Here is a 27281-nt window from a genome sequence, read left to right as displayed (position 1 = left end):
ACTCTGCATGTTTTAAGAGGACATATATGGCAGCATCACTGTGACCTGTGTCACTGTTGACAGACTCATGCTTGCTGTGGTCCTGGTTCTTCCTAGTGCTGCCCTGCCTGACTGGGGAGTAATCACTGTGATATTCAGTCATTTTTCATGTAGCTAACCTGGCCAGCATTCTCACAGCCAAGGTAGGTATTATGCCTAATATGGTAGCCAGTAACCACCTGTGGCCATTAGAATTTTAATTAAATTTAAAATTCAGTCCCTCATTTTCATGTCTACATTTCAAGTGCTCAGTAGCCACATGTGGCTACCATATTGAACAGCACAGATATAGAACATTTACATCATTACAGAAAATGTTATTGTATTGGCCTAAGCTCAGCAAACTCCAAGCCTCTTCAGAGTAGATGCTTGGTTTTTAGTCATTGGTGTTTGGTGTTGGGGGCAGTGGGAGGGAGGGAGTGTGTATGTATGGTAGGAGAGGAGAGGGTGGGTGGCAGTATATATATTTAAGCATATATGTATAAGATTCTCCTGTTCCACAGTGACCTAAATCCATTTTCTTTGGGATAAATCTTATACATGCTTCTAGAGCTCAAGATTGAAGGCAGTTGGCTTAGGGGAGACTGACTTTCTTACCTAAGTCCTCTTGCCAAAGTTGCATTTTGAGGAAGCTCTGTGGGGTGGGAGGGATTGCCTTGTATCTGCCCATCTGCTGTTTGCCAACTTCCATTTTTTGGTACTTGGAGGTTGAGATGATTCATTGAAGGAGGATTTCCTTTGTCCCTAGCGATGGTCAGAGAGCCGGGTAAGAGGGACTCAGGGGCAAGGGAAACATGACAATATTGATGGGAATAAAAAGAAAAGTTTTACTAAACTTCTTTGTCACCTGTGACACGTGGGCACAAGTTCTGTTTCCCTTCAATTGTAAGTAATATAAGGTAGGTTAGGGGAGCAGCTGGTACCCCCGACCTAAGAGTATCACTAATTTTTCCATTCTCAGTTTGAATATAAATTAATTTTGTATTTGGCCTGTAAAATTACTGCTTCCTTTATAGCCTTTTACTGGTTATTCTAGGAAATTCATTCTTTTAAGCCCAAGAGGTAATCTGGAAAACCCTAATTCTATCAGAGAATAATGTTACTTTAACTTGGTGGGAATATTTATGATGTAAAAGTGCCATTATAGATGACAAGTTGAGGACATGTCAGTTTGGGCTCTAGAACTGAGGTGGTGGCATGTGCAGCATATGTACTCTATTGCTTTCTCTGTTTTACAGAGACTGATAGCGGCTCGAAACAGAGCAGACACAAGGACCACCCTCCGTATCCTTGGTTTGCTGATATTCTGCCTTACACTAATCATCTGGTGTATTAGCTGTTAACCTTTCGGGGTTTATGGAGCCCTTTTAGGATATGATGAAAGCTGTTGTAACTATAGAAAACCACACCCACATGCCCCCCATGTAACCTTGCATAAGCCCCAGATCCCAGAGATCCAATGATTGATTTCATATACAGAACCCCAGCCCTAGGAAGAGAGACACCTTGACTCTGAGGTCTTTGTTTCTCTTTCCAGTCAGTTCTGACCCCCCCGCCCCCAAAGGCCTGTATGTTGTAGAACAACAGGTTAAATAAACATGGTAGGGACTAACACTGACTGCCTTTGCTTCCAGGGCCTTTCAGAGGGAGAGGTCCCCACCAGGGTCTGAGTTCGGGTCTCTTCAACATTTGGAGGATGAGAAAAGGCTAAGGAAGGTAGAGAAAGGGAGTCCTGCCACCTGACCACCCCTGACCCCTGAAAGTTCTGTTAAACCCTGTGCCTGACAATTATTTGCTTATGGAAGATTGTGTTCTCCTCCTCCAGCTGCATTTACAGTCCTTGGGTGTGATGCAAAGTTGTTAAGATTCTTAATTCTTAGTAGCTCTACAGCTGATGGTTAGAATAGGTCTCAGGCAGGTGGGTGTGGCAATGTTGGTTCATAGATCGCATGAGCATGAGGGGATTCTCTGCAGTCTGCCACGGGCCTTGGACACAGTGCTGTGCCTGAGTCACCCCCTTCCCTGCTCACTTCCTCCTGGAGTTCTTTCAGCAAGGAAGCTGATGAGGCTTAGTTTGTGGTTTAGCGGTGTCAGGTATTAGTTTGATCTCCATCTTGTTTTCCCTACTCCTCACCAATAAAGTCAAGCCATGCTTGTGCCGTTAGACCCAGGAACACTGGTTTTTCCAGCCATCACTTTTGCTTACCTTCAGGACTTCATTTTATCACGGCCATGCTTTTCTTGGTTTTACTTTATCCACTTCAGTTTTCTTCCTAAAGGAGATTGTAGTGAATGGAAGGTTTGGGAACATGCAGTTCTTCATCAGCTTTCCCCGAGTGGAGTCTCTCAGGTACGTGGGAAAGGGCTGATGAGGGATTCTTTGGAACCAGTGGCTGTCCCTCTCCTCATGGGAACCCCAGGGCCTATGGGCGTTTTCAGGGCTCCAGCTCAGGACCTGCTGGCCCATTTCCCTGGGGACCTTGTTAAAATTGTTTCACAGCTTCCTAAGCTGAGAGTGATCAAAATGGGCACTAGAATTTTTCCTTTACCTTCACTCAGCAAATACTAGAGCTAGGTACTATCTTTCTCTCCGATTTCTGTCATCCAGACAGGTGCATCTACCTCACTTTGAGGGTTCTGTTACCACCTAGTTTCACCTCTTAATGGATCCTTCCAGAGGTGTTCATGTGGTCTATTCACTGCCTGGAAGGTAGATGGTCAAGCAGAGGGTCAGACACAGTGCCACCTTCCAGGGTGCCACAGCTACTCCCTGCTGGCCTCCAGCCCAGTTTTTCTCGTATTGCTGCAAGCTCTGGCTTGTATCTTTTGGGAATTTGTTCCCTTCAGATTATATTTAGAAATTTCAGAGGAATGAATCCCAGGTTGACTACCTCTGCCTTTATGAGGTCTTCTGAGAAGAGAATGGCTGACGAGTTTAAGAGAAGTCTCATCCTTGCTTGGGCTCAGCCTGCCTTTTTAGTGGTCGTGGGGGTCAGGCAGGCCTGTGCCCACCGGAGGGACTCCAGAGGCCAAAGGACTACACAGGCTCACTCACTGATCCTATCAGCCCTGCCCCTTTGCAGCCACTCAAAGCACCATGGGCGAAAGCTTCAGAGGGGGCTTGCCTGGTCCCTTTAGGGCCTTTCAGGCAGGAGGAAGAACCTCTAGGAAGCAAGAGGGTACCATGTCCAGGTCCTTTGAAAGGTAAGCAAGCAAGAGGTCCCAGGAGTAACCATCATTGCCCAAACAGTATATTTTCCAGAGTCAGCTCTGAGGAGTTAATTGACATGTTTTCTTCTTTCAGGAAACTGGTAATTAACCATGCTCAGGCATAAATTTATGTGTATGCAGGTGCTTTCTCCCTGAAAGCTTCCTACAAGCCTAGTGCGTAATCTAGTCTCTCCCTTTCCTTACCTTTCAGCCGACAGCTCTGACAACTCTGATTTGGAAGATGACATCATCTTATCTCTAAATGAGTGAGGAGCCATCACCACGTGGAAGAGATTCTTGGCAGGCGAGAAACTGAGTCAAATGAATTCAAAACATCTTCCCTTCCCTTTCTCCCAGGGCTCTTTTAAGGAACTGCATGCCCTGCATTCAGAGGATTATGATTTAGAGTCTCACTGGAATCTGAGTCCTTCTAAAAACAATAACCACACAAAAAAAAGACAACAGGGGTTAGGCCCTATTCTGCTTCCCCCTTCTCCTAGGATGGACATATCTTTCCTCAAGGGGGAAAAAAAAAACCCAACACGTCTCTGGGGTTATTTCACAATATATTTTCTTTGTATAATGTTCTTTACTTAAAGAACAAGAAATAGTTTTTTATAAAACTTAAAAAGAAAAAAAAAAGGCATTTATAACTGAGGGTATGAACTTATATCCACCAGGTCTCTTGTCCCTGCAGTTCATTTTCTATGGAAGAAAATGATGTCTAAATAACAATAGAGGCATTTTTACATACGTATTTAAATGAAAAGGAAAACCGTGGTTTCTTAAATTGATAAGGATTAAGAATATTTTATTATAAATATAATATATGATTTTTTTAACCTGTTTTGTTGCCTCATATGCTGTCAGGTTAATTTGTTTTCCTTTGTGCCAGAGGTGGGGAGGAGGTGCTGCTTGTTTGCTGAGTAAATGCCTAGGCTTACCCACCTTCATGGTTTGGTGGGGGGTGGGGCAGCAAGGTCATTGTGGATATTGGTTTTGTGGAGTTGAGGGAACTTAGGATATAAGTTCACTCCCTCTATTTTTCTTTGTGATTCAGTTTTTCAAAAATCTTTTTTTCTTCCCTTTCTCCCCAATGTGGAAAGTACAAATCAAAGGCCTTTTAATGTAAAGTGTATTTATTTAAAAAAAAATACAAAATAAACTACAAGTCTGTCTTTCTTTGTTTATGGCCTTTCCCTGTTCTCTTTTACCAAAGTGGGGTCTGTCCCTTTCCTTGTAGCTCTAGCCAGGCAATAAAGACGCCTTCCAAGAGAGGCAGCCCAGGACGGGGTGAGAACACGTTCTGCCCAAATAAAGCACTCTGGGGAGAAAAGCAGCTTAGTCACAGCATCTAACCCTGGTCTGCTGCTCGCCCCGAGGAGGACTGGGCAGGGGGCAGAGGGAGGTGCTCAGGGCACTGTCCACTCTGCACGCCTCTCTCTATCCTGGGTTCTAAAGCAAGAAGGCAGCTCCAGAGTAGATTTGGTGGAGCTGGAACGTTAGGGGTCCTGGGAGTTTGTGGAGCAACGAGCTGGCAAAGCTAGGGAGTGAAAGCATTTTGGCCATCCCTGTAGTTGGGTGACTGACTGTCATTACTGTTTTCTGAAGGGAGTACAACAGTAGACCTGGGCAGTTCTTCAGTTTTGGCAGTTTAGGGGCAGCTAGGGCTTGGTCAGGCTGGGTTTGCAGGTGTTTCACAGGCCTCTACAACTGGCCTATGGTTAAACTGTGCTACCACCAGGGAAAGTACCAGATGCTTTTTACCTTTTCACTCACCCCACCCCACCCCTTCTTACCCACAATAAATAGGAGACCCTAGTCTCTTTCTTCCTTTGAGTTTGCCCGGTTCCTATCATATCATATAGGTATTTATAGCTAAAGAGACTTTTCTCCCTTTGCTAAGAGGACAAATTTGTGAAGTAAATAAGCAAGACAAGACGGCTAAAACTCACCAGGGGCTGGTGAAGCCCTGCTGGGCTTCGGAGCACCATACAGTTCATCACACACACTGAAGTGGTTGGTCCTGTGTCACACACAGGCACCTCTTGGTCCTCTAGAGAGCAGAGGTCTCAGCTCTTAGGTTGCTTCATGCCTCAGCTTAAATGGACTGCTAACACCTAACCAGTGGACTAGTTTGCTGGTGCATTAGAAGAAAACAGGTTAAAAGTCAAGAAGCATTAAACGCATTGTATTCTAGTCATTAACTGAGCAGAGCCAGTCTCCCTGAACTCTGCCAGCAGCTCTTGGGAACACCCACAGGTCTCTTGGGTGGAGATGGGGACCTGCAATAAGAAAGCACACTCCTGTTCAACTTGACAACACTCCCTTAGGGAAGTGCCCTAAGAGGCTAAGGAAACATCAGCTCTCTTTATCTGCCAGGCAGGGCTCATGATCTCAGTCACTTAGGAAGAAACACGCGCAACAGTAGCAAACCGCCAATGAGGCAAATTTCGCCTTAGGTTGATTTTTGCCTTTAAGCCACACCTCAGATAGAACCTGAACCCCAGGTGGAGGCACAGGTTGCCTGCAGTTAAATAGTTCTCTCTCTGGGGGCAGCATCATAAATCAACCAGGGGCTTGACCACCTGACCTACCCTTGCTAGTGCTGGCCAAGGCCTTTCTGAGAAACGTTACAGAAGCTGCTGTCTTAAGAGAGGAAGGAAGGAGTTGAGAAGAGGGTCCAAGAAAGAGGAGGAGGATGGTCACACAGCAGGAAAACTCTGTAGTTCAATTTGGGGCCAGAAAGCACCTATCCCTCAAGACAGGTGAACAAAGCAAGCGATAAGTGTCCTCTCCAGCCAGACTTTCTAGGTTTCTGTCTGGGAAAACTAGGAGGTGTAGTATTCTGGGTCCTGAGCACCCACTCTATGAAGGAACAGCCCAGAGAAGTTTTGGGCTTAATACAGCAAGGCGGCTCTGGCCTGTGACCCAGGCATTCGTCCCTACCTCATCTGCTCTAAACAAGATGAGGCCCATTCCTCCTTCTGGTGGTTCCAACTGCCTGGAATGGTGCAGCTGTGGCCTACAGTGCCTCGCACTGCTTTGCTCAGATACCTGGCAGTTGTGGCCAAAGCTCAAGTACAAACAGGTAAATAAACACATTTAACACTTCTTGTGTTTGTTATGAACATGCATTTTCTCTCACGAGTACCAGCTGAAGCCTAGTGCAGTACTTCCCCAGGCGCCTTCCTTGCCCTGTTTATTTTAAATCTCTAAGGTCTCAAAAAGTCACCTCTTTCACTGTCCTTGTGGAGAGGCATGTATTGTCCATGAGGTCCGCACTGAGCCCCCGCCTCCATCTCACGAACTGTCTCTCTCAACACATCCCAGCTGTCACCTGCGCTGCCTCGTGCCAGCCAGGGTAGTGGACCAGACCTAGAGAGAGGACAGCACGGTCAACAGAATCCGGAGTTCCTGGTCATTTGGGGGCTCATTTCCCTTACTGGAGCTTCTGTTCTCCCTCAGCCTTGACAATGATCCTTTTAAAACATCTAAACTGCCACAAACATTGTGAAAAATAGTGTTTGGGCTGTGCTCTATGGTGACAACTGCTGTGTGACTGATTTCCCTCCCTGGTCCCTGACAGTGCTGGCCATACTGTCTTAGTAGAGATGCGTGGCCACAGAACTTCAAGCCATCTTTCCCTCCCAGCTTGATGCCTCCACATTCCTCCGCAGCTCAGCTTGAATGGCTGAGAGCTCTAGCACTGCCCAACACCTCGGCAACTGTGACATTTCCCCACAGAAGCACCTCTCTCCCAGTGGTCCCCACCTCTGCAACATCAGGGCAAGAGGCCTAGGCATAAGTGCCTACTTGTATCTGGGAAAGTTATGTCAGTTAACAAGAGCATTTTCCTAACCCACTGTACTACCTCAAAAACTCTTCAGGCCAGGGATTCAGTGTCTCTCACAAAGCTCTAGTGACTGGGCAGAGGCCCACTCCATTGACACATCAGCCCCAAACAATCAAAGGAAAAGCCAGAATTCACAAACACCGGGAAAGTTTCAAGAATTAACCAAGGAAAGCTGCCTCCCACTCTCCATTCCAGCATTTGGCCTCCACTGTCCCTTGGAGTCCGAGGCAGCTGTCTCCAACCGGGTATCCCTGGGCTGCTGCATTAAGGCTAGAAGGGAGGCTGAACAAGAAAAGGAGGCCCCACGGATCCATGGTACCAAGACCCCAATATTGCACTGCTCCTCCCATGACTACAAGACCACACAACTGCTAAGGTCTACGTGCTTTCAAAAAGGCCTGAAGACTAGGTGCTTTGTTCAACAGCTACAGCTCAAACTGATGGACACACACATTGTTCAGGGCAAGAAAACAAAAAACTACCACAGCTGCTGGCTAGACTTAGGCTCAACCCCTTCCTGTGCATGGGCTCTGCTCAATCTGGCATGGCAGGGTCCAAAATGAAACCCACCTGCTCTCAGCCAAGATAAAAAACAAATGTGAGTAAAGTCCTGATTCAGCCCTAAGAGCTGAGGGGCTGAGAGCCACCAATGCAGGAGGACTGTGAGATACCCCAGTGGTGGAAAGATGACGTAGGGCATTTGTGTGCATGCAGCAGGGAAGTCTTCCATCCTTTGAGAAAAAAAACTTGATTAAACCAGGACTCTGAACAGGATTAAAAATCCATCCTCTGACAAAGGCTTTACTGACAACTTTCCATACAGTTAGTCAAAAAATAAAAAAATACAGAACACAGCAGACATTATCTCATACACTAGAAACCAACATGACAGGAGTCCCTTCTCATTTTTCTCATCACTGTAAAAAAAAAAAAAAACCAAAAAAAAACACCCCAAAACCTAAGAATTTAGTTTTGGTGGGGGAGGACTTTGGTCCCCTACCAAATGAACCGAAATAAAGCAGCAGAGAATTCAAACCAAGGGGGTAAGTTTTGGAGTGGGGGGGAAGGCGGGGGGTGGGGGTGGGGGTGGGGGTTAGATCTTAAAATAACTGCTTTTGTGGAAAAGACAGGTTCAGGCTAGGCTGTGTCTCTTACTATAACTATCACCATGTGTTCTTCCTCTAGCTTTCCCAATGTCCTCAGTGCTGACTGGAGGTACTGCTGTGAAAAGTCGCAGGGAGGGAAGGCATAGAGCATGCCCGTGCTGTCTCTGCCCTTGGACCCACCCACTGGCAGGCTGATCACCCCTGCAGCCTGCTTCTGTTTCAAGTAGGAGACCAGGTTCCTGAGAAGCCGCCTCTGTAGGCCTGGCTCCACCGTGGGCATCCCCTCAGTGCCAGGCCCACTGGGGGTCGCCTGTGTGGCTAGGAGCACTGCGTAGCCATTGGGGCTCCCCTGCTTGATGCGTCGTGTGACCTCATCGAGCTTGGGCTGGTCCAGTCGAAGGCGCTGGGCAATCTTCAGCTGGGTCAGCTTACTCCCAGAAGTGTGGTCTTTGAGGAGACTGCTGATAACCCCCTGGTCCCCCTCTAGGATGTGCATAGATGTCGGGAAGCAGCTGTTTTTCAACACTAGAAGCCCATTCCAACCTAGCTGCAGTGTCTGGGCATACTCTGAAAGATTCTTGAGCTTTTTGGTCTCGTGTTTTGGCTCTTCAAGAGGCTTGGGCTCAGCCTCAGTGGTCCGATGATTGCGCTCGCTCTCCCGAGTCTTCTTCCCGTGGGAAGAGTCTGGAGCCTCATGATGGTGGTGGTGGCTCCGCTCCTCAGCCCCGTGTCTGCTGTTGCTGAGAGAGTTGCTGCTCGATTCCTTGGTCCCTTCACTGGAATGGTTTTCCTTGCGGCTGCGCTCAGGGGTGCGGTCAGAGCCTCGGTCCACAAGCTGCCCAGCACCCTTGGTCCTGCTCCGTTCCTCATAAGGGGAGTGGGTTGTCCTCCCACGATCACTGGAAAGGCTCCGGCGCTTCCGCCTGTCCTCCCAGGGCTTGGGCAGGCCCCGGTCCCCATCTCCTCCCCAGCGCTCACCACTCCGGCTGCGCACTGAGCGGCTGTAGCCCTCGAGGCTGTTTCGGCGGTCAGAGCTTTTACTGGGGCTGGTCCAGTCCCCTTCCAAAAAGGTCCGGTCTCGGTCTGAGTAAAGGAGGTGTGGGGGGGTCCTATCCCTCACCCGCAGGTCGGCATCCAGGTTTCGGTGCCGGGTGTATCCATCTGGGAGCAGCTCGTAATGCACAGGGAGGGGTGAGGGCTGGTACTGCTGGGGATACCGAGTCTCCTCTGCTTTGGCAAAATCCACCCGCAGCCTGCGGTCTGGACCTCCCAAGGGAAAGCCCCTCATTTTAGCACAGGCGGCCTGGGCTGCGTCCAAGCTTTCGTACTGGATGTAGGCAAAGCTATCTCCTTTGACATGATCAATGGTCCGAATGCTCCCAAAGCGGTCAAACTCCCGGGCCAGAGCCGCCAGTGAGGTGTTAGGTCCCAGGCCACCCACCCAGAGGCGAGTAGTGGGGTTGGCCTTGCCATATCCTATCTTAATGGGGTTGCGGCCAATCACCCGACCCGACATGGCCACCTTGGCCCTGTGGGCCATATCCAGGTTCTGGAATTTGAGGAAGGCATACGCACCGCCCTGACCACGAGCGGGTCTCTTGATGACCACCTCCTCAATGATGCCGTACTTCTCGAAAGCCCGTCGCAGCTCCACCTCTGACACGCTGTGGTCCAGGTTCCCGATGAAGAGGTTGCGCGTAGCCCGCTGGTCGTCCTCAGGCATCAGGTCCTCCTCGCACACCGCCGGGTAGCCATAGGGTCGCCCGCGGTCGTCGTACAGCCCATAGTAGTCCAGGGCCCGCTCACGGGATAGTCCTACGGCGGCGGCGGCGGCGGCAGCATCCAGGGCAAAGGCTGCAGCGGCGTGGCGGGCGCGGGGCTCCCGCAGTGGCGGGGCGGCAACCGGGGACAGCGAACGCTGCTTGTACTGGTAGCCGCCGTGCAGCGGGAGGTAGCCGAGCGGGTCAGCAGGCGCGGGTGGCCCCGGGGGCGGCGTGGACGCGGCCGCGCTGCTGCTGCTGCTTCGCCGGCTGCTCCCGCCGCCGCCGCCGCGCAGGTACACGGGCTCCACCTTGAGCGGACGATCGTAGAGCAGCAGCTGGCGGGCCAGGGCGTGCTGGCGGGCCTCGCGCGCGTCCTGCGGGTGCCGGAAGTTCACGTAGGCCACGCGGCCCAGCTCAGGCGTGTGCGACAGGCGCAGACTGATCTCGCCGAAGCGCTTGAACTGGTGGAAGAGCCGGTCCTCGAGGTGCTCGGCGGGCAGCGCGGGACTCAGGCTGCTGATGAGCAGCGTCTTGTATTCGGGTGCGGCTGCTGATGAGCCGGTACCCGCGGGCTCGGCCCCGGGAGGCGGCGGAGGTGGCGGTAGTGGAGACGCGCGGGGCGAAGTGCCCGAAGCGCTCGGGTCTCCCGAGGCCTTGGCACCGCGTCCGCCGCCGCCGGCGCCCGAGCCTGAGGAGCGGCCGCTGCTCGCACGGTGATTCGCGTCCCCGGCGCCGCGGCCGTCGCGATGTCCGCCGCCGCCGCCGCCGCCCCCGCTACCACGGGGTTTGTCGCGGGCCCGCGTTGGAACGGGGTGCTTGACGCCGCCCGAGGCCTTGTGCGCCGCCCGCCGCCCGCCCGCCTCCGCCTCCCGTTCGCGCTCCCGCGGCCGCTTGGCCGACGATGACGAGCCGCGCCCGCTCGGGCTCGAGTCTCGCTCGCTCTGCCTCTTCATGGCGCCGGCGCGGCGGGCGGGCGGGCGGCCCGCAGGCCCCTCACAGCGGCGGCGGCGGCGGCGGCTGCCGAAGAGGCAGCGCCCCCGGCACCGCCATCTTGGACAAAAGGACTCGGCGCGGCGGCGGGGCGGGAGCTGCGCCCAGGGCCTGGGCGTCGCGTTATCAAGCTGCGCCGGCCGTGCCACGTGACCCCGTGGTGGGCGGGGCGAGAGCTGCGCCGGGCGTGCGTCATCAGGTTGCGCCCTCCCCCGTTCCACGTGACCCCGGGGCAAAGTGGGCGAGCGCGGCCAGGCTGTGAGCTCTGGCGCCACGGCGCGGCCGACGTGGACGAGGCTCGGGGCTCCACGGTGATTGGAGACCTCGAAAGAGCCAGCCCAGGAGGCTGCAGGACGTAGGCCTCTGGCTCCCGGCTACGGGGCCCGCGCTGATGGCAGCGGCTGTGGCAGCCTCTGTCGGCGCGTGGGTCCCAGGCCTTGACCCAGCGGCTTCTTTACGTGGTATTCCCAACTCCAGGACTAGGCTTGGGTGATCCCCGTGCCCTGCCACGGCATCTCCTGACTGGGGTCCAGCATGGACAACCCCAAGGACCGAAACACGCCGCTCCCTAGTACCCATGCCCCATATCCCGAGCATCCCCTGCGTCCAGGTTCACTTGCAACAGCGGCGCTCCCCCTCTCCCCCGCCCCGAAAGGCCATGAGGACTATGGCTATGCATGCAGAAGGCGCGACCTGTCTGGGCCCTGGGCACAGAAATCCGAAACAAACCTGCGGTTTCCAGAGTGGGAATAGTCTCCTTGGCGCCACAGGGCCCCACCCTCTGCTCTGGGCATTAGAGCACACAGAGGGCTATAAGGGTAGGGCCGTGAAGCCAAGGGCGAAGAGAACACCAAACCCGGCGGTTACCCAGTTTGCCACGCTTACCTCTCCCTGGCCAGTGCCCTTCTGTCCACCTCCGTGGTGGTGAGGTGAGAGGGAATCCTGACAAGGAGCCAAACCCCTTGGGGAAGCTTTCATTCTCCATGGAGAGTTGCTGGAGGCTTCGCAGAACCGGACCCAACTTCGGCCACAGAAACGGTGGAGTGGGGAAGAGCGGACCACAGCTCTTCCCTCCTCCCACGGCCAGAACGCTGTGGGAGGAGCTCCTGCAACAGCGAAGGCAGGTGCAAGAGGAAAGTCTTAGAAGAAACACCTGTTAACATTCCACGTCTCCTTTCACAGATAATCTTGGGGATCAGCTCTAGGGTAGTAGTAGTTGGGCTGTCTTCCCTGCTCACTGTGGCCTGGAGGGCACAAAGGCCACAGGAACAGAGACCTAGGGTGCTAGGCTGAAACAGCTCCATCTCCTAAGACTTCTGGCTCCAGCCATGGATTGTCTTAGCACCGTTCAGGGGGACTCAGGATACTTTGTGCTTGTCAGATCTTTTTTTTTTTTTTGCTTGTCAGATCTTAACAGCCCATCTAATTCCTCCAAACAGGGAACACTTGGCCTAAGAGACGACCTCACTTTCCTCTCAGACATGGTGCTGTAGAGGTGAAAAATGTGGGCCTGGGCCTGCTTGCTCCTGCCAGGCATTAATGGACCCCCACAGCAAGCTGAGAGGGCCCTTTACGTAGGTACACTGAATTTAGGAACTGTACAAATGATGTGACCCAAAGTCAGAGCAATTCCTTAGAAAGCACTGCTTCTTAGTCCTTCCCTTCAGGTGGTCTCTGCAGGCATGAGGAGCAGAGGTGTCTCCACTGAGTCACAGTTCATGCTGATAACTGGGTTTCCCAAGCACCAACCCCAAAGAGAGCAACTAAAAAACCAGACTCCAGGGACATGCTCTCGGGACCTCAACTGTTAGGCTTATCTTGGGTAAACAAAGGCAAAAGGCAGCCTCTCATCGGCTCTTTGTTCAAACCAACTCCTGCCAGTCTTGCAAATTCCCAATTAGGCACCAAAGACTTAGGACTGACACTAGACCACAAACTCAGATGAGCAAGTAGATGGCCAGATCTGGACACTGACTGGTGGAGGTAGCCAGGCCATCAGCATCTTTAGAAATGTGACAGTACTGAACATAGGCAGTTATTGAAGTCATCGTCACAGAAAAGTGCACTAAACCTCAGTCCTGCTCACAGCCAAGCCCCATGTCAGCCCCTCTCATGTAGGTAAGATAGTGCCTGTGGGCTGGGGGTATCAAGCCCAACATTCTCCTTGAGCGACCCTCCGGTCCTGCACAACCCCACGTGCCTCAGTCCCCCTGGCATCTCCAGCACTGACTGGTGGTCGAAGGACAAATGTGAATATACCTGAAAACTCTTTATAAACTGGAAAGCATAAACCGGTGAAATCTTCATTATGGGTAAAACCCAATTTCAGTATTCACTTTAATTCTTCAAAGACAGCTAGAAATTTTCTTCCTTTAATAAAAAAATCCCAGACATACTTTGAAGTCCTAGAGTAAATCGGCAACAGAACAAAGTGAATCCCCCCCAAGGGGGCGCTGTGGACCCAGCATCATCAGGAAAGCTCCAGGCTTCAAGCCTGACTTTGTCAGGAGCCTGCCTAAAAAATAAATTACAAAAAGGCTGTTTGGGACAGACACAGATGAAGTGTTTTTCCCCTCAGGTGCAGCAGGCATCGGGTAGACTACAAATCAGTCCGTGAACTGGCTGCCTTGGGGGCGTATTTAGGCATCAGTTCATTAATCTTCCGGATGTAGTCAGACTTTTCTGCACAGCCTTTGCACGTCTCTCCCCAGTCGTCCAGGATCTTCTTTAGCTCTTTAACTCGAAGCTTCTTCAGGTCTACTGTGCTCAGGTCGATCTGCTTGTCTGGAGAGAGCAGGGAGAATAACCAGCTAGGTGGGAGAACAGCAGACCCCAATAGTCCCGCACATCCAAACCATCCCTTAAAACAAGCAGCCCTACTGATCGCAGGGAGACACATGCAAGTGTGTCAGTGCCCACTGCCCCCAAGAGGGAGAACTAGCCCAGGCCCCTTCACCAGGAAGGTGGGTCTCATGCTGGCAATGTCCACCACAGACATGCAGGTGTCACCAGGGACAGGGATGGAGGCCATGTGGTCCTTACAGGAGGAACCTTATAGGAGGAATGTGGCTCCCACTCCAAGTGCCTCTTAAACAGTCACAGTGCAGCCCACACCACTGTAGAATAAGAGCTCCAGGGTGACAGAGCAGATAGATCCCCTAGCCTCAACTGCCCAACACAGACCATGGTCGGGCCCTTGAGTTAGAAGCTTACTCTTCCATGACCACTTATGCCCAAAGAGAGACCCTGAGTCATCAGGACTGAACCAGGATCACTCTCAGAAGACCAGTTATCCTTGACACAAGTGGGCGAACACAGCCCTTGGACACTCAATTCACAATAAAATATGTTGGTGCTGTTTAAATTTTACAGAAGAGGACAATGATTCCTGGCCCTGACTCTTTCTGAAGACCTGAACTGTTTTTCCCACCAGAGACTTATTCAGCAAAAGAGATGCTGTGTGCCCATAATCTTGGGCCTTCTCGTTGGGACACAGCCATTCTTTTTTAAAATAATAAAGATCGCTGGACCTTCAGAGCTTGCAGTCAGGACAAGCCTGTTTTTTTTTTTTTTTTTGCGGTACGCGGGCCTCTCCCGCTGCGGAGCACAGGCTCCAGACATGCAGGCTCAGTGGCCATGGCTTACGGGCCTAGCTGCTCCGCAGCATGTGGGATCTTCCCTGACCGGGGCACGAACCCGTGTCCCCTGCATCAGCAGGCGGACTCTCAACCACTGCGCCACCAGGGAAGCCCAGGACAAGCCTGTTAAAGGCAAGTCAGACTACATCCCTTCTCTGGCCGAAAACCAACATTCTCATCTTCCCTCAGACTAAAAGCCAAATCTTCACCAACTTGCAAGGCCCTCTGTGACCTGCCCACCCATCTGTCATGCCACTGGTTGCTTTTGCACTGCCTGTTTCCTCTGCCTGAAATGCTCTTCCATTAGTTATGCCCTTGGCTAATCCCCCACCTCCTTCAAAGTTTGCTGAAATGTCACCTCCTCGATGAGGCCTATTCTAACCTCCACCCACCATGATGCAAGGTGAGTCTGTGCACTGCCCCCCGCCCCCACCATTTAACACCACCAACCATGCTGTATAACTCACTCGTGAAGGCTCTCGTTTATCACGTGCCTTCCCCAGCTAGAAAGTAAACTTCATTAATGCCTGAGCAAGGAGTGGGTTCGGTGTTGGTTAAATAAGGCCACACTCACCGTATTTTAGCTCACAGATCTGGCTGTCCTTCTTCTTGAGCTTCTCACAGATCTTCTCCACAGGGATGTGGTGGGCCAGGGGCTTCGACACCTCGTTGATGATCTTGGTGGCTGCATCATCTGTGGCCCCAATGTAGTAGCACTGCAGCAAGAAAGGACAATGGCCTTCAGGAGGTGCCACTTGAGAGCTGTCTCCTCCAAAGCATACTGACATCTGAAAACATCTTCTTTCTCTGCCAGGGCCTCATTTTCCCATGCCCCGCCTGCACTGGCAGTCAGATTCAGTCAGTGTAAACCCCAGGCTCTTAATACACGCTTGGTCCCAGAGCTGACGACAGACACCAGATGAATTTAAAAGTCACCACGGTTCAAACCTTTAAACAGAAAGACAAACCAGAGACTGCCAGGGAAGTTAAAGCTACAAAAGCCATCGTTTCATTAGGGCTCTTGTCCTCAATTCAGCCTTGGCCTACCCTGGGCACACTTTGTAATCTTCTACTACCCTCACACATGCCAAGATTACTCTGGCCTCTGGGCATTCACACTGGCTATTCCCTCTGCCTGGGATGCTCTTCCCCCTTCACAATGATGACCCTTTCTCAGAAAAATTCTTTTTTTTTTTTTTTTTTTCGGTACGCGGGCCTCTCACTGTTGTGGCTCTCCCGTTGCGGAGCACAGGCTCCGGACTCGCAGGCTCAGCGGCCGTGGCTCACGGGCCCAGCCGCTCCGCGGCATGTGGGATCTCCCCAGACCGGGGCACGAACCCGTGTCCCCTGCATCGGCAGGCGGACTCTCAACCACTGCGCCACCAGGGAAGCCCTCAGAAGAATTCTTAACTACTGTCTAAATCAGCACCCACTCATTCCATCCTGGTCCATTTTCTGCATGACACCCATCCCACTGCATCATTTGCCTGTCATTGCTCTCCCCTGGTATTTCCAGTGCCCAGCACACAGTAGGTGCTTAATCAGTACTAAGAGGGTAACATCACAACTGCAGAATACAGAAAGCCCTTCAGTCCCACATTAGTTAACTGACAGAACATCTGGCCTCCTGAATAGACAAGTGGGCAGGGCCTTTTACTGAGAGGCCTGTGAAGCAGAGGGTCAAACACTGGCCAGGGCCAGCTTGGGGAGGGTCAGACAGCTACTCACCAACCGATTCTCTTTGCCTCTTGCTTCACGGCAGAACTTTATAAGTTCTTTTTCAATAGAGGCTGGTGAGAATGTGACATCTCTGTCTTTGAGGTCCTGGTAAAATCTTCCCAGATAAGAAATACAAACTGGAAAAGAGAGGGAAGGGAGATGCTCAGCAATCACCAAGTTGCACCGCAATTCGCCAGGAGGGAACTCCGTCAGCAATTTTAATAGGAGACACGGAGAAAGGTGAGTTTTTCCATCACCGATTTTCTCAGGTGCCCACAGGTAGACAGAACCGCGCTCCGGGTTGCTGGGCCCCCTGGTTCACCCAGGGCATACGGGGAACGAGCATCACCCAATGACCCAAAAAAGGCTCCTCCCTGCTTTTTCCATAAAGTTTAAGCCGAGACTGAACACGTGTCCTTGAAATGGACTCACTGTGACCTCATAAATGGACAAACTGGAGGCCGAAGAAAACAGCGATCCAAATGCTGCTCATTTCCAAATACAACACCTAACTCCGAGGTGCGGCTTCGCAACCCCATCAGACAAGGCGCGGTGCCCACGGCCGGCATGGAGCCGGGAGCCCCCTGGCCGGGAGCCTCTGCCCAGTGATGGGAAAGGACCAAAACTCCAGCGTTATCTCAATTTCAGGCCAAGTTTTCTGCACGATCTAGTCCCAGCTTCTTCTCGTCGGACCAATGTTTTGTAGGCCCAGGAAATGTTTTCTAAGAGGCCCGGCGTCGGCCCTTCCTCTGGCGGACCCCTCTGGGGCCGGCCGCCCCCGCCCGTATCAGCCCCTGCCACTGGGCCGCTCAGTGGTTTGGTTAGGTTTGGCAGCGCCGCCGCCAGGCGGGCCACAGCGCACGGACCCCCAACCCCGCAGCACCTTCGCAGTCGCCCGGCCGCAGCGCCCGGCTGCCCGGCAGCACGCTCAGAGCCAGCGCCACCGCCAGCCCGTGCGTGGCCCACATCCTCCTCCACCCGCCGCCGCCGCCGCCGCCACCGCCCGACTACACCGCGCCCGCAGAGCCCCGCTTCCTCCAGGTCCGGGCCGCGCGCCGTGGCTCCCCATTGGTGGGTGCTCTCCGCGCCCTCCCACACACCATGCCTCCATTGGTCCACGCGCCTCGGAGCCCAGACGGGCGGCTCCACGCTGCCCTTCCCCATTGGCTGGTGGCGTCGCCCGCCCTCGGCCCTAGACAGTTGTCGGCTGCTGATTGAACCAGGGCGGCCGGCAGGAAGCGGCCGTGGAGGCGGCGGAAGCGGCTCGGGCCGCCATCTTGGGTAGGTGACCCGGCAGTAGCTGAGGCGGAGTGTTGCTGGCTGAAGTCGGGTTGGGCGCTGTACCGCGCGTGCTGAGTTGGCTTGCGTACCCTCTGTTCTGGGCCCCAAGCCGGCCCGAAAAACCCACGGACCTCCCCGCCCAGGCTCCGAATTGTGGCGCAGGTCAGGGGCTCTGGGGCCAGCCGTAACCCAACAAGGCAGGGACGGCGGGGGGCCGCAGGCGAGGCTCCGAAGAGGTTTTTTTCCCCTTTTACCTTTTTTTAAAGGATCACGTAGGCGGGGGGAACCAGACTTTGGGGAGCCCCTGCGGAGGCTCTGGCGCCTGCGAGGCCGGCGGACCGCGTCCGAATTGCCTCAGCAGCTCAGGCACCCACCCGCTTGAGCCCCGGGTAGCCGGAGCCCGCCTCGCGCGGGCTGACAGGGGTACCCGGGCCGGGGTGGACAGACTCTGGGCTGGAGGGGCGCCCGTAGGAAAGGCTCTCCTCCGGGCTGCCTTCCCAGAACTCAGAGAGGCACCCGGGCCAGGGTTGGTTGCGTGGCTTTGGGATCAGAAGCATCCCGCCTCAGAGTGGGGAGGTCGGGGGTTCGGAGGCTTGTCCCGCACGCTGGTAAGAGGTGCCCCCCTTTTCCTCACAAGCCTCGGAAGCCTGGCCGAGGTGGCTGGCACGCCGCCTCCTGCTTCCCACTGAGCGCTCAGGGCCCTTGGCTGCCCTCATATCCAGGGCAGGGTTTGGCTCCCTGTCTTTGAAGGCAGGACGTGGGAAAGGTTGGCTTTGCGCTCAGGGCAGAAAGGAGATTTCTATGGGGCTAAAAGGGCTTGGAGCCCAGCGGCAAGGGTTGGAGAGAGGCACTTGCGCTGCTCCCAATTCAGTGAATTCAGCGGGTCAGTGTCAGGTATTCATCTTTAATTCACATCACAGCAGTCAAAGGAGTGGGGAAAGGGGGGAAATAAGGTGGCAGATATTTACATTTAAAATTCACATTACTTGTTGGATTTAGAACATGCTACCACAATATATACAGTAAAATACCTTTTGGGACACCAGTACAAATTTTTTTTTCTTTAACTTTGCTTTCTGGTACAGGTAAGACCATTTTTAAGTCGCTTCTTATTTTAAACATAAATACACAAAAGAGATGGTTAGAAGTTTTCTTATTTTAAATAAGCACAGAATGCCAGAGGTTAAAAACACATTTATATAGGGCTGAATACCAATTGGACATCACACTCTATACATTTTTTGCTCAAATTCCTGTACAAATACACAGCATTCAAATAGGTATTTACAAATAAGCTTGAAAGAATGAAAATCAGTATTTCACAATCTTTTCAGAGGATTCTCATCTCTTGCCTCCCACTTCCCTTCAGACTGGCTGATTCTCCAGTGAAAGGAATTTGGATCATGTCCTTTTCATGGAATTAGGGAAAATGGAGAGGGAAAACAAACTGGGCTCACCCTGTACAAGGCAAGGCCAAATGAACCCACATTCCACTCTCTACCCTCCCATGCCACCAGGTGGAGAAGGTAGATGTTCTTATGTGAGGACTGCCTTGTCCAGGGATTGAGGTTCAGAAGTGCCCTAAAACCTAAATATGCCCTCCTACCTAAGAAATCCAGAGCTAATCCCCGACTGTCACACTTGTGAACACCAGATGGTCCAGGCCTGCCAGGACTGACCCACTCTGCTTGGAGTCACCCTTGAAGTATCAGAAAGGACCCACAATGGTGATAAACACTCCCAGACGCCCTGAAGCTAATGCGGCCCCCCAATCTTTCCTCATAGGTTACTTGCTGGGCATTCCTATTAAACAACCTGGCATTTGTTTACAAGTGAAAAATACCCTAACCATGGAGGTCAGATGGGCCAGCAGAAGAGGAACTAGGGGAGAACATACCTGCTCAACAAGGAGAAGGCAGCCGTGGGACCATCACAGTTGTGAATGCAAGCAAATAAATGTTTCGTAGACTTTTTTAAAGTAACTTAGAAGCACCCTGGTAAAATACTATTACCACCCCACCCTATTCCCCCAAATAATAAACCAAGAGGAAAATCGGTGCCCTGACCTGAAAGAGTTTTCTATAAAGACACCACTACCTTCTGCCCAACAGACTGGGGAGGCTGGAGAAACTGCCCTCCTGCCCGCCCTGAACCCTGAGTGGTGGTCCCCACGGGCCTGGAGCTGAGGCCCTGCACTTGGCTACTGGGAGAGGATAATTCAACCTGTGTGGCTCTCTGCTTCTAAGAGGAGAATCCCTCCCACCCTTTTTACCCAGGAGCTTGCTGAGCCTGACCACAAGTCCTCGGGCCTTAGAAGCCTGGCTGGGCAGCCAACCCCACTGCTTGGAGGTAGTGCTGAAAATCCCTGATTCAGGAGCTGATGACAGGCACTCTGGCCACTTCTGAAAGCTTTGAGGATTTCCGGCCCCTGCCACACCCAGCCTCACTCCTGTATCAGCTTGTTTCTCAACACGTGGCTGCCCGGGCCCTGGGGAGGAAGGTGGCGAGGGTAGTCCCTCTGGCGCTATACCCCCACTCAAGCTCCAGAGGACAGGAGATAACCACTGCAGATCCATGCACCAAGGGGGCTCCTGCAGGGCACGGGGTGTATTAAGAGTGGAGAGGGGCAAAGGGTCAGAAATAAAAACGATGGAGGGAAAAATCCAAGGTAGAGTAGGAGGCAGGGCTGGCCCATGGAAGCCTGGCAGTATGCCCTGGGCATGCAGTTAGGCCAGGTCACATGCCTGAGCTGGCAGGTTGGCCTAGCCAGCCTCTCAGTTGCACACTCCTGGATGGAAGAGGGAGCAAGTGGGCAGACATTTGTGCAAAATGGCTTGTAGCCCCCTTGTCCACTGGTGACGTAGTCAATGTGGTCCTTGCAATCCCTGAATACAACCGTGAGCTCTTCTGTCCACACAGCAAAGGAAGAGGTCCCTAGTGCAATTCCCATTCTTCTGTGCATCTCTTCCCTGGAGGGAGGGCCTGGGCTCCTACCCCGCTGGGCCCTGCAAAGCAATTGATTCTGTCTATGCAATATCTCCATATAGCTCCACATGGTCTGGAACTGCAGGAGGAAGAAAGCATCTACTCCACAAAGGAAAAAGGAAAACCCATAGAAATGGAATGTAGAAAATGAAATAAAAAGAGAAGCCACAACCCTTCATGCTGCTGTGGCCTCTGTACATGGCAACACACGAGTTCACGGCAGTAGAATGTAGACTCGGGGTGGTTCTCTCCTGAGTGCCAGGCCTCTCTGGCTCCCTGCGGGGGGACTTGCTTTTCAGACCTGGAGTGGTGGGGCAAGCTGCTCACTGAGGGTGGTGTCCTAGCTGCCTCCCTACCCCTCATTGTTCCCCTCGGCTGTGCTCCCAGGCCATGCGAGCCTGCTCTTCCTTGGTGCTCCCAGGAGGCAGCGAGGCCTTGCGATGCAGGCCCCGAGGCCTCTCGGCCTCCTCACGCAGCAGCACACCCTCGTCGTGCTCCAGGGCCGGCAGGCGGGGGTGGTAGGGCTTGGGTGGCAGCGCAGGTGGGTCCATGGGGTCCTGAGGGATGACACATCCCGGGGCTGAGTGGCTTCGGCACGGCTGGGCCTTGATGGAGTCCAGAACAGCGGACTCAGAGAGGCTGTAGTGGACGGGGAGGTAGGGTGGCTCAAGATCTTCGTCAGCATTCCAGGCCTGGCTCGGCACGGAGTCCATGGTGTCGGTTCGAGGAGGGGCCTCCGAGGAGTGCCCAAAGTTACTCTCGCTTAGGGAAGACACACCGCTGCTGGCACTGCCAGACAGCGTAGAGTTGCTGCCATCCAGGCCCGACTGGGGGCTTGTGGGGGAGGCTGGGATAGGGTGGAGAGGAGACTGCAAAAGAAAAGGTAAAAATGTTAGAATCCCTCTTTCCAAACAGGCTGGCTGGCCCACCATGGGAAGAGAAGACCAAGAGTCTGCTTATTAATGAACTTTAAAATAATCCTCATCAACAGCATGTTTCTTGTTTCATCATCAATCACCCCCTAGCTCTTCCCTGCCCCCAAGCCAGTGGAGCCCCAGAATCACCTGCATTTCTGTGGCTAAAAAATGGCCCTGTCTTGGCTGCTGGGCAGTTGTGCCCCCTGAAGCCATGTCCCAGGCTGCTGGCTGTGGCTCTGGGGTACAGACAGAAGGACTGGGTCATCAGGCCAGTTGGCGAGGGTAGAAAGAACCCTAGTGGGCCATGGACCAGATGAGTGCATTCTGCTGCTAAAATCTGTGACAGTCTTTTCCAATTTGCAGAAAAGTTAATGAGTTTTTCGTAAAGGTCTGGTATCTGATGCTTCTTGCTTTCAGTGGACTCCAGTTTAAAGTGCTCTATGATCCACCACAGGAATGTTTCTTTATGTCTTGAACTGTGGTGTGTTGATAAGTTGGGTGTTGGCAGGGAACCCCCTGGCTTCTCACTGCTCGTTGCTCACATACTCTGGGTACCATGTGTTGCTGTCTCCAGGACCCTCTGACTTCCCTGCCCCCATCACGTTTGTTGCAGGACACATTGGTCATCTGCATCCCAAGTGTGGCTCCGGCCACCCCCAGCTTCAGCCAGGCTGGGATCTCAGGGACAGGAGCAGGAGAGGTAGACCTCAGGTGTCTCAGGGGTGATTCTAGCAGCTGAGATGGCTCCTCTCAGCTGGGGCTGTCACCTTAGTGCATTACCTTGCGCAGGGTCCGGGCTGGGAGGGCCGGGGGGGTGTCACCCAGGGGGTGGTGGAAGGCGTCAAAGTGTAGGGAGTAATGACCTGCAAAGGAAACAGAACCAGAGCCTCAGCTGGGCCCTTCTTGCGCTGCACGTCAGCATATCTTGCAGGGCCAACTGGACAGATGTGAGTCTCCTGCAACCCCTCAGCATTGAAGGCCACAGGAAAACCTCTCTTTTCACTGAAGTTCTCCAAAACACAAGCTGCTGGAGTAAAGACACCCATGCCACACAGGAGGTCAAGAGGTCGAGTGCATCAGAGCCCATGGAACAACAGACTGCAGACAGTGGCAGCTCTCAGCCTGCTGCTTGGTGACGACAGGCTGGTGAGTATCATGCTTGGCATGGTCAGTTCTGATGTCTTCAGCCTCCATGGTTGGAAAGGCCTCACTGAGCTCACCTGCTGTGCTTGGAAACCTCACTGACCCCAAAGCCCAGCAGGATCCTTCCTGCGGTGGAGATGTTTTTTCCTTGGCAGAGTCGGCTCATCTTCTCAGCCTGGAGGGCTGTTGCCCTTGCCCGTGAGTAGAATCTGAGACTGGGGACTATCTGGGGGACCCGCTGGAAGTCTTCTTACCATGCAGCAGGCTTCGGGGAGGCACTGGGGGGGCCAGGATGCACCCCGTGTGGGCAGACAGGAAGGGCTGGGCCTCTCGGGCTCCGCTATCCAGGCTCCAGCTGCTGGGGGCTGCTGGCACCGCTGAAGGGTGAAAACAGATGGCATGAAGGGAGGTTACTTCTTGAGCCACCCTCTGAGAGAAGCCTGTTCTACAGCCTATGGCTTCTGCAGGTGCATACTATGTACTCAGCACACGTGGGAGTGGCACGCCAGCTCCTAAGACACAAAACACTGGCCAAGCAAGACACTGTGGCCCACAGGGGACCGTGGTCAGGACAGAAGCCACTTAAGAGGATAGCAACAGAGTGAACTGGTGTCTGAAGAGTACTCAGGATACGGTAAGCGGAGAGAAAGTGCAGCAAGGAGTGAGCGTCTGCAGCCTCCAGGACTTGCCAGGAGGAGAAGAGACAACAGAAGAGGTGAGAAGAGGAGAGTCAAACAGGCTGATGGGACTGCAAAAAGAGAGAGAGAGAGAGAGAGAGAGAGAGCGCGAGCGCGCACCTATGGAGAGTCTTACCAAGGTCAGGATTCAGGGATCTCCCATAGCCCTGGCCCAATGGGAAAAGCAGGGAGCAGGATGGACGGGCAGCAGAGACTGCCTCCGTCCACAGCTGGTGCACGGCCAGGGAGTGGGTCCTGCCCCCAAGCTGGCCCCACAAAGAGCCTGTGGTAAGTACAAGCTTTGCCCATCCCTGTTGCTTCTGTGCCCACTGGCTGGGCTTGGGAGGCACAGGGGTTTTCTAGGTAAGGACTGGTATTCACTGTGCCTGCTGGAGGAGAGTCTAAAGCCCGTGAGTCATGGCCCAGGTCCAGCAGGGACCACTGCTTCCAGAGAGGAGGGAGGGCTGTGGAGCCCATGGGTGCTTTGGGGCATGTAGAGAGGCCCAGTTCCTGGCACCCACATGCTATGGATGCAGGGTAGAGTGGGCCCTGGACAAAGGGAAAACACAGGGTGTCCACCTATGGTAAGGAAGAAGTCCAGTGCCAGAATACTGGCCCTTCAGCCACAGCTGGGGTGAGTGACTTTGTAGGAGGGGAGAGGAGAGAAGGAATGGCTGGACCTTGGGGTCTCAGGAGCAGGAGGGGGGCATGTGAATGCTACTGGCCAACTCCTCCTGGAGAACAAATAACACTGACAAGAAATACGCCCTTTCTCTGACAAAGCCAGACAGGCACCAATTCCCTTTTGGGCTCTCCTAGAGAGAGAAGCGGCCTACCCACTGGCTTTGTTCTGAGGCAGTCATAGCTAAAGTGAGCCTGACAAGGCTGGGGTCTGGGTTCTTCCCACTCCAGGTCCTGAGTGGGGAATGCCAGGGCCTAATGGGACCTGAGAGGCTCTGGGAGGGAAGGAGCTAGAGCTTAGCCGTTGAGGAGGATGTGGCCAGGAGGGGTTGGGCCCCGGGTGGTCCAGGGATAAGGTGATGGGTGATGTCCACCCTAGTCCTCCTCACTGGTCAAGAACTGCTGTGGGCTTGCAGCAGAACACAGGGTAGAACTCAATGACCTCAACAGCTTCAGCTCTGAGGAGCATGGCTCAGTCTCATGGGATGGCTGACGGCTGGTGGCAGAAGGGAGGGCGTGGCAGTGATTGGGTAGACAGACACTCAACTGTCCACTGAAGGGAGGAAAGGATTCTGACTCTGGTGAACACCAGGTGGATTCCACCAGAAGGCCTCCTCAGAGAGCCTGAGCCACCCTAAGAACTGAACAGGCCTATTCTCATGTAGGCTTTCCTCAAGACGCAGCATAAGCTTCCTGGTCCTCAGCACTAAGCCTCCCTCTCCCGAAAAGGAGAAGTTCCATCTCCATAAAAAGCCACCAAACCTCACTGAATAAGAAGCTTGGAGGTGGGTCTGGGCAGCTTCCCCAAAGGGGCTCTGACAGCCCAAGATCTCATGTGCACATCTAGACCCCGGAAGAACTGTGGGACTGCAAAAGTTTACCCACAAGGGCCCAAAGGATCTTGCAGGTAGGAACGCTATGAGGGAAGAAAGCTGGCAAGGCTGCAATGGTGTACAAAGGGTACCTGCCTGAGCCCCTCTGTGTGAACCAGAAATCATCAAGCTCGCCCTGTAGCCTGCTGTTGGTGACCACTGAGACCAGTGAACTTGTGCCATACAGCACAAGTGCGTTGGGGTTAGTGGAAAATCTAAGATGCACAGACCTATCCTAGGAGAAGAGGGGCAATCCCCACTGTGTCCTGGTCATTTCTCTCTCTCTCTGTTATGGGCCACCACTGGCCTGAGGTCCCCTGTGCACAGCCCACAGCCTCGAGGGCAGGCTTGCCTGGTCTGGGAGTCACTGCCTGGCAAAGAGAGACACATGTAAGTGAGAAGTGGAGTTCTCATGGGACTCAAGATCCCGATGACAAGAGAATGGTGACAAGTATGCACAGTTCCTGCCCTGGAGGATCCAGGTAGAGACTTAGGGAGTTATTACTCTGGCCTATGTGTTCCCCCTAGGCAAATGTCTAGTTTGCTACACACTGAGCACTGGCTTTGTGGCTTAAATGGGCTTGCTCTGGGCTCAGCCTTTGTTCTGAGACAACCCTCTTTCCTTCCCACACCTGGGAGGTGGGCATATCCAGCTTCTTGCTGCAGCTTGGTCTGAAGCCTGAAGCTCTTCTGGGTCCAGTTGGCGTTAAGGTCCTGGTCTGGCCACCAGCACCCAATTGAGCTCTGAGCCCACCTGTGCTTTTGGCTAGATCTGTGATTGCTCCACAACTCAGGTAAAGAGAAGCCACTGTGGATTCTGGCCCTCAAGGCCAAAAGGGCACTCTGTTTTGGGGCACAGGTGCAGGGGTCCAGGTAAGCCGCATGTTTTAGGGATGTGCAACCTTGAGGCTAGGAAGGCATCTTCAGCCAGAATCTCCATGCCCTTTGTGGTTGAGTACCCGGTGCCGATGCCTACCAGGCACTGAGGTCATGGACCCCGTGCATGGTCTCCTTAAAGAGGACAGAGAGGCATATCCTCCATGATGAGCAAGGGAGGAACAATGACAGTGAGAACAGCAGACAGTACTTGGTGAAGAGGTGCAATGATGACATGACAACAGCTTTGGAGGGACATGTTCTGATGGGACAGCAGGTTGTATTGCTGGGGACTAAGTGTGCCCTAAACTCCAACAGATGGAGGAGAGGGGAGAGGAACCTACAGGGAGCGGGCTGACATGGGCCGGTTCTGTGTGGCAGGTAGGCTTAGCATAGTCCCCACACAGGTACTGTTCTATGTTAAATGAACTCAGGTCTCCATGTTTGGGCCGGGGTCATATGGGTCCAAGTCTGGTTCTTCCTTCAGCTTGCTAGAGCAGAACATAGGGTAAAACTCCACTATCTATAAACAGCCTCTGTTCTAAGTATTGCCTAGTCTCATAGTATAGTTGTTGGACTTGCAATGTGTAAAAAATGGACTCACAGCAGCTGCAGGCCAGAGCGGCTATAGGAGGAACTGAAGTCCCTTGGACAGGACTGTCTCTGGGAAACTCACTTTGCCATGGCCTGTCCTTCCCATTATTCTGGGGTACATGCTTGGCCACAGGCCTGTTCTGAGCAACAAGGAGAGGTCCCCGTGGACCCAAGTTGAGAGGGACCAAAGGGGCCACAGGGCCTGCTGAATTCTGGGGCTGGTCGGGAGGAGCCCCGGGGAGTGGCTGCCCACCATTTGCATACGGCAGCCCAAGTTTTCGTAAAGGTGGGCTCAGGGCAGGTGGCAGCTGGGGCTTCTCAGAGGGTGGGCCCTGGGGAGGGAGAGATACAAACAAACAGGATCCAAACCTTAGCATCAAGCCAGACGTGGGTTAAATAGTGAACACAGGAACTGGTCAGGACTCTGGACAGATAGACTGGCCTGGGCGTTACAGTGTGGCTCAGCCTTGGCCAGCTGGTGCTCAGGGACAAGAGTCGGACGCTCAGGATGGGGATAAACATGGGATGAGGCCACCTGGGAAAGGGAATTATACCTTTTTCAGCCACAGACAGATTGGGATCACTGCAGGGTTTGCAGGCTCCAACCACTTGCTGGAACAGGGCCCGCTGGAAGTTTGGCAGCTGAGGGAAGGAGAAAAACATCAAAGAGTGAAAACAACCAGTTACACCTTGGGGGCAGTGTTGTGGGCCACGGGAGCCAGGATATTCCAGGATCAGATGGAAAAATCAAAGCAGTGGTACAGCTCATGCTTGAGATGTGTTGAGAACATCAGGCCAGCTGGAAAACTATCCACGCTATCTGGCTCTGAGTCCTGCCATGTGCAGTGTTTGAGGGTCCACCCTCCAGTGTCCCCCTGGGCTCCAGGTTGTCCTGTACATGGCCAAGAAAAAGGACACAGGCACCCGAGGGTAT

At 53.3% G+C, this 27281-nt stretch overlaps 4 protein-coding genes and 2 long non-coding RNA genes across 15 annotated transcripts in view; 3 read left to right on the top strand and 3 right to left on the bottom strand.

Annotated features, from left to right (window-relative positions):
- DCAF1 (DDB1 and CUL4 associated factor 1) overlaps positions 1-4431 on the top strand; it is a 93422-nt gene extending 88991 nt beyond the window's left edge. For 4 of the 10 annotated variants that reach the window (XM_027120942.1, XM_027120934.1, XM_027120932.1 and 1 more), the window contains 3 exons: positions 1278-1323; positions 2329-2389; positions 3461-4431. In XM_027120942.1, coding sequence (XP_026976743.1) covers positions 1278-1323; positions 2329-2389; positions 3461-3511 — 158 coding nt within the window. In that variant the 3' untranslated portion in view covers positions 3512-4431. The other 6 variants (XM_027120939.1, XM_027120937.1, XM_027120940.1 and 3 more) reach the window with 4 other exon arrangements.
- Positions 4377-10956, bottom strand: RBM15B (RNA binding motif protein 15B). Its single transcript, XM_027120943.1, has 2 exons — positions 8261-10956; positions 4377-6627 (listed from the first exon to the last, which is right to left on the bottom strand). Exons 1-2 carry the CDS (start codon positions 10925-10927, stop codon positions 6586-6588), a joined length of 2709 nt encoding a protein of 902 aa, XP_026976744.1. The 5' UTR covers positions 10928-10956; the 3' UTR covers positions 4377-6585.
- Positions 10957-13269: 2313 nt separating this feature from the next.
- Positions 13270-17500, bottom strand: MANF (mesencephalic astrocyte derived neurotrophic factor). Its single transcript, XM_027120944.1, is given in 5 exon segments — positions 13270-13748; positions 15177-15318; positions 16331-16458; positions 17205-17299; positions 17301-17500. Coding segments are annotated over 5 exon segments (735 nt in total). The 5' UTR covers positions 17486-17500; the 3' UTR covers positions 13270-13563.
- A 67-nt stretch (positions 17501-17567) lies between these two features.
- On the top strand, positions 17568-19660 carry LOC113627934 (uncharacterized). The gene is made up of 2 exons (XR_003435811.1): positions 17568-17764; positions 19388-19660. It is a non-coding gene; the product is annotated as an uncharacterized LOC113627934 (long non-coding RNA).
- Positions 19661-19754: 94 nt separating this feature from the next.
- Positions 19755-20763, top strand: LOC113627935 (uncharacterized). The gene is made up of 2 exons (XR_003435812.1): positions 19755-19951; positions 20650-20763. It is a non-coding gene; the product is annotated as an uncharacterized LOC113627935 (long non-coding RNA).
- A 23-nt stretch (positions 20764-20786) lies between these two features.
- Positions 20787-27281, bottom strand: part of DOCK3 (dedicator of cytokinesis 3) — a 409735-nt gene continuing 403240 nt past the window's right edge. Inside the window, exons 50-53 of the mRNA XM_027120931.1 lie at positions 26902-26989; positions 22902-23024; positions 22285-22367; positions 20787-21456 (exon numbers count right to left, since the gene is read on the bottom strand). Coding sequence (XP_026976732.1) covers positions 20947-21456; positions 22285-22367; positions 22902-23024; positions 26902-26989 — 804 coding nt within the window. The 3' untranslated portion in view covers positions 20787-20946. The remainder of the gene's footprint in view (positions 21457-22284; positions 22368-22901; positions 23025-26901; positions 26990-27281) is intronic.

The sequence above is a fragment of the Aethalodelphis obliquidens genome, unplaced genomic scaffold, assembly GCF_003676395.1.
Source record: "Aethalodelphis obliquidens isolate GAN/ISIS:26980383/991018 unplaced genomic scaffold, ASM367639v1 scaffold22, whole genome shotgun sequence".
Taxonomy (NCBI): Eukaryota; Metazoa; Chordata; class Mammalia; order Artiodactyla; family Delphinidae; genus Aethalodelphis; species Aethalodelphis obliquidens.
This window is presented reverse-complemented; position numbering and strand designations above follow the sequence as displayed.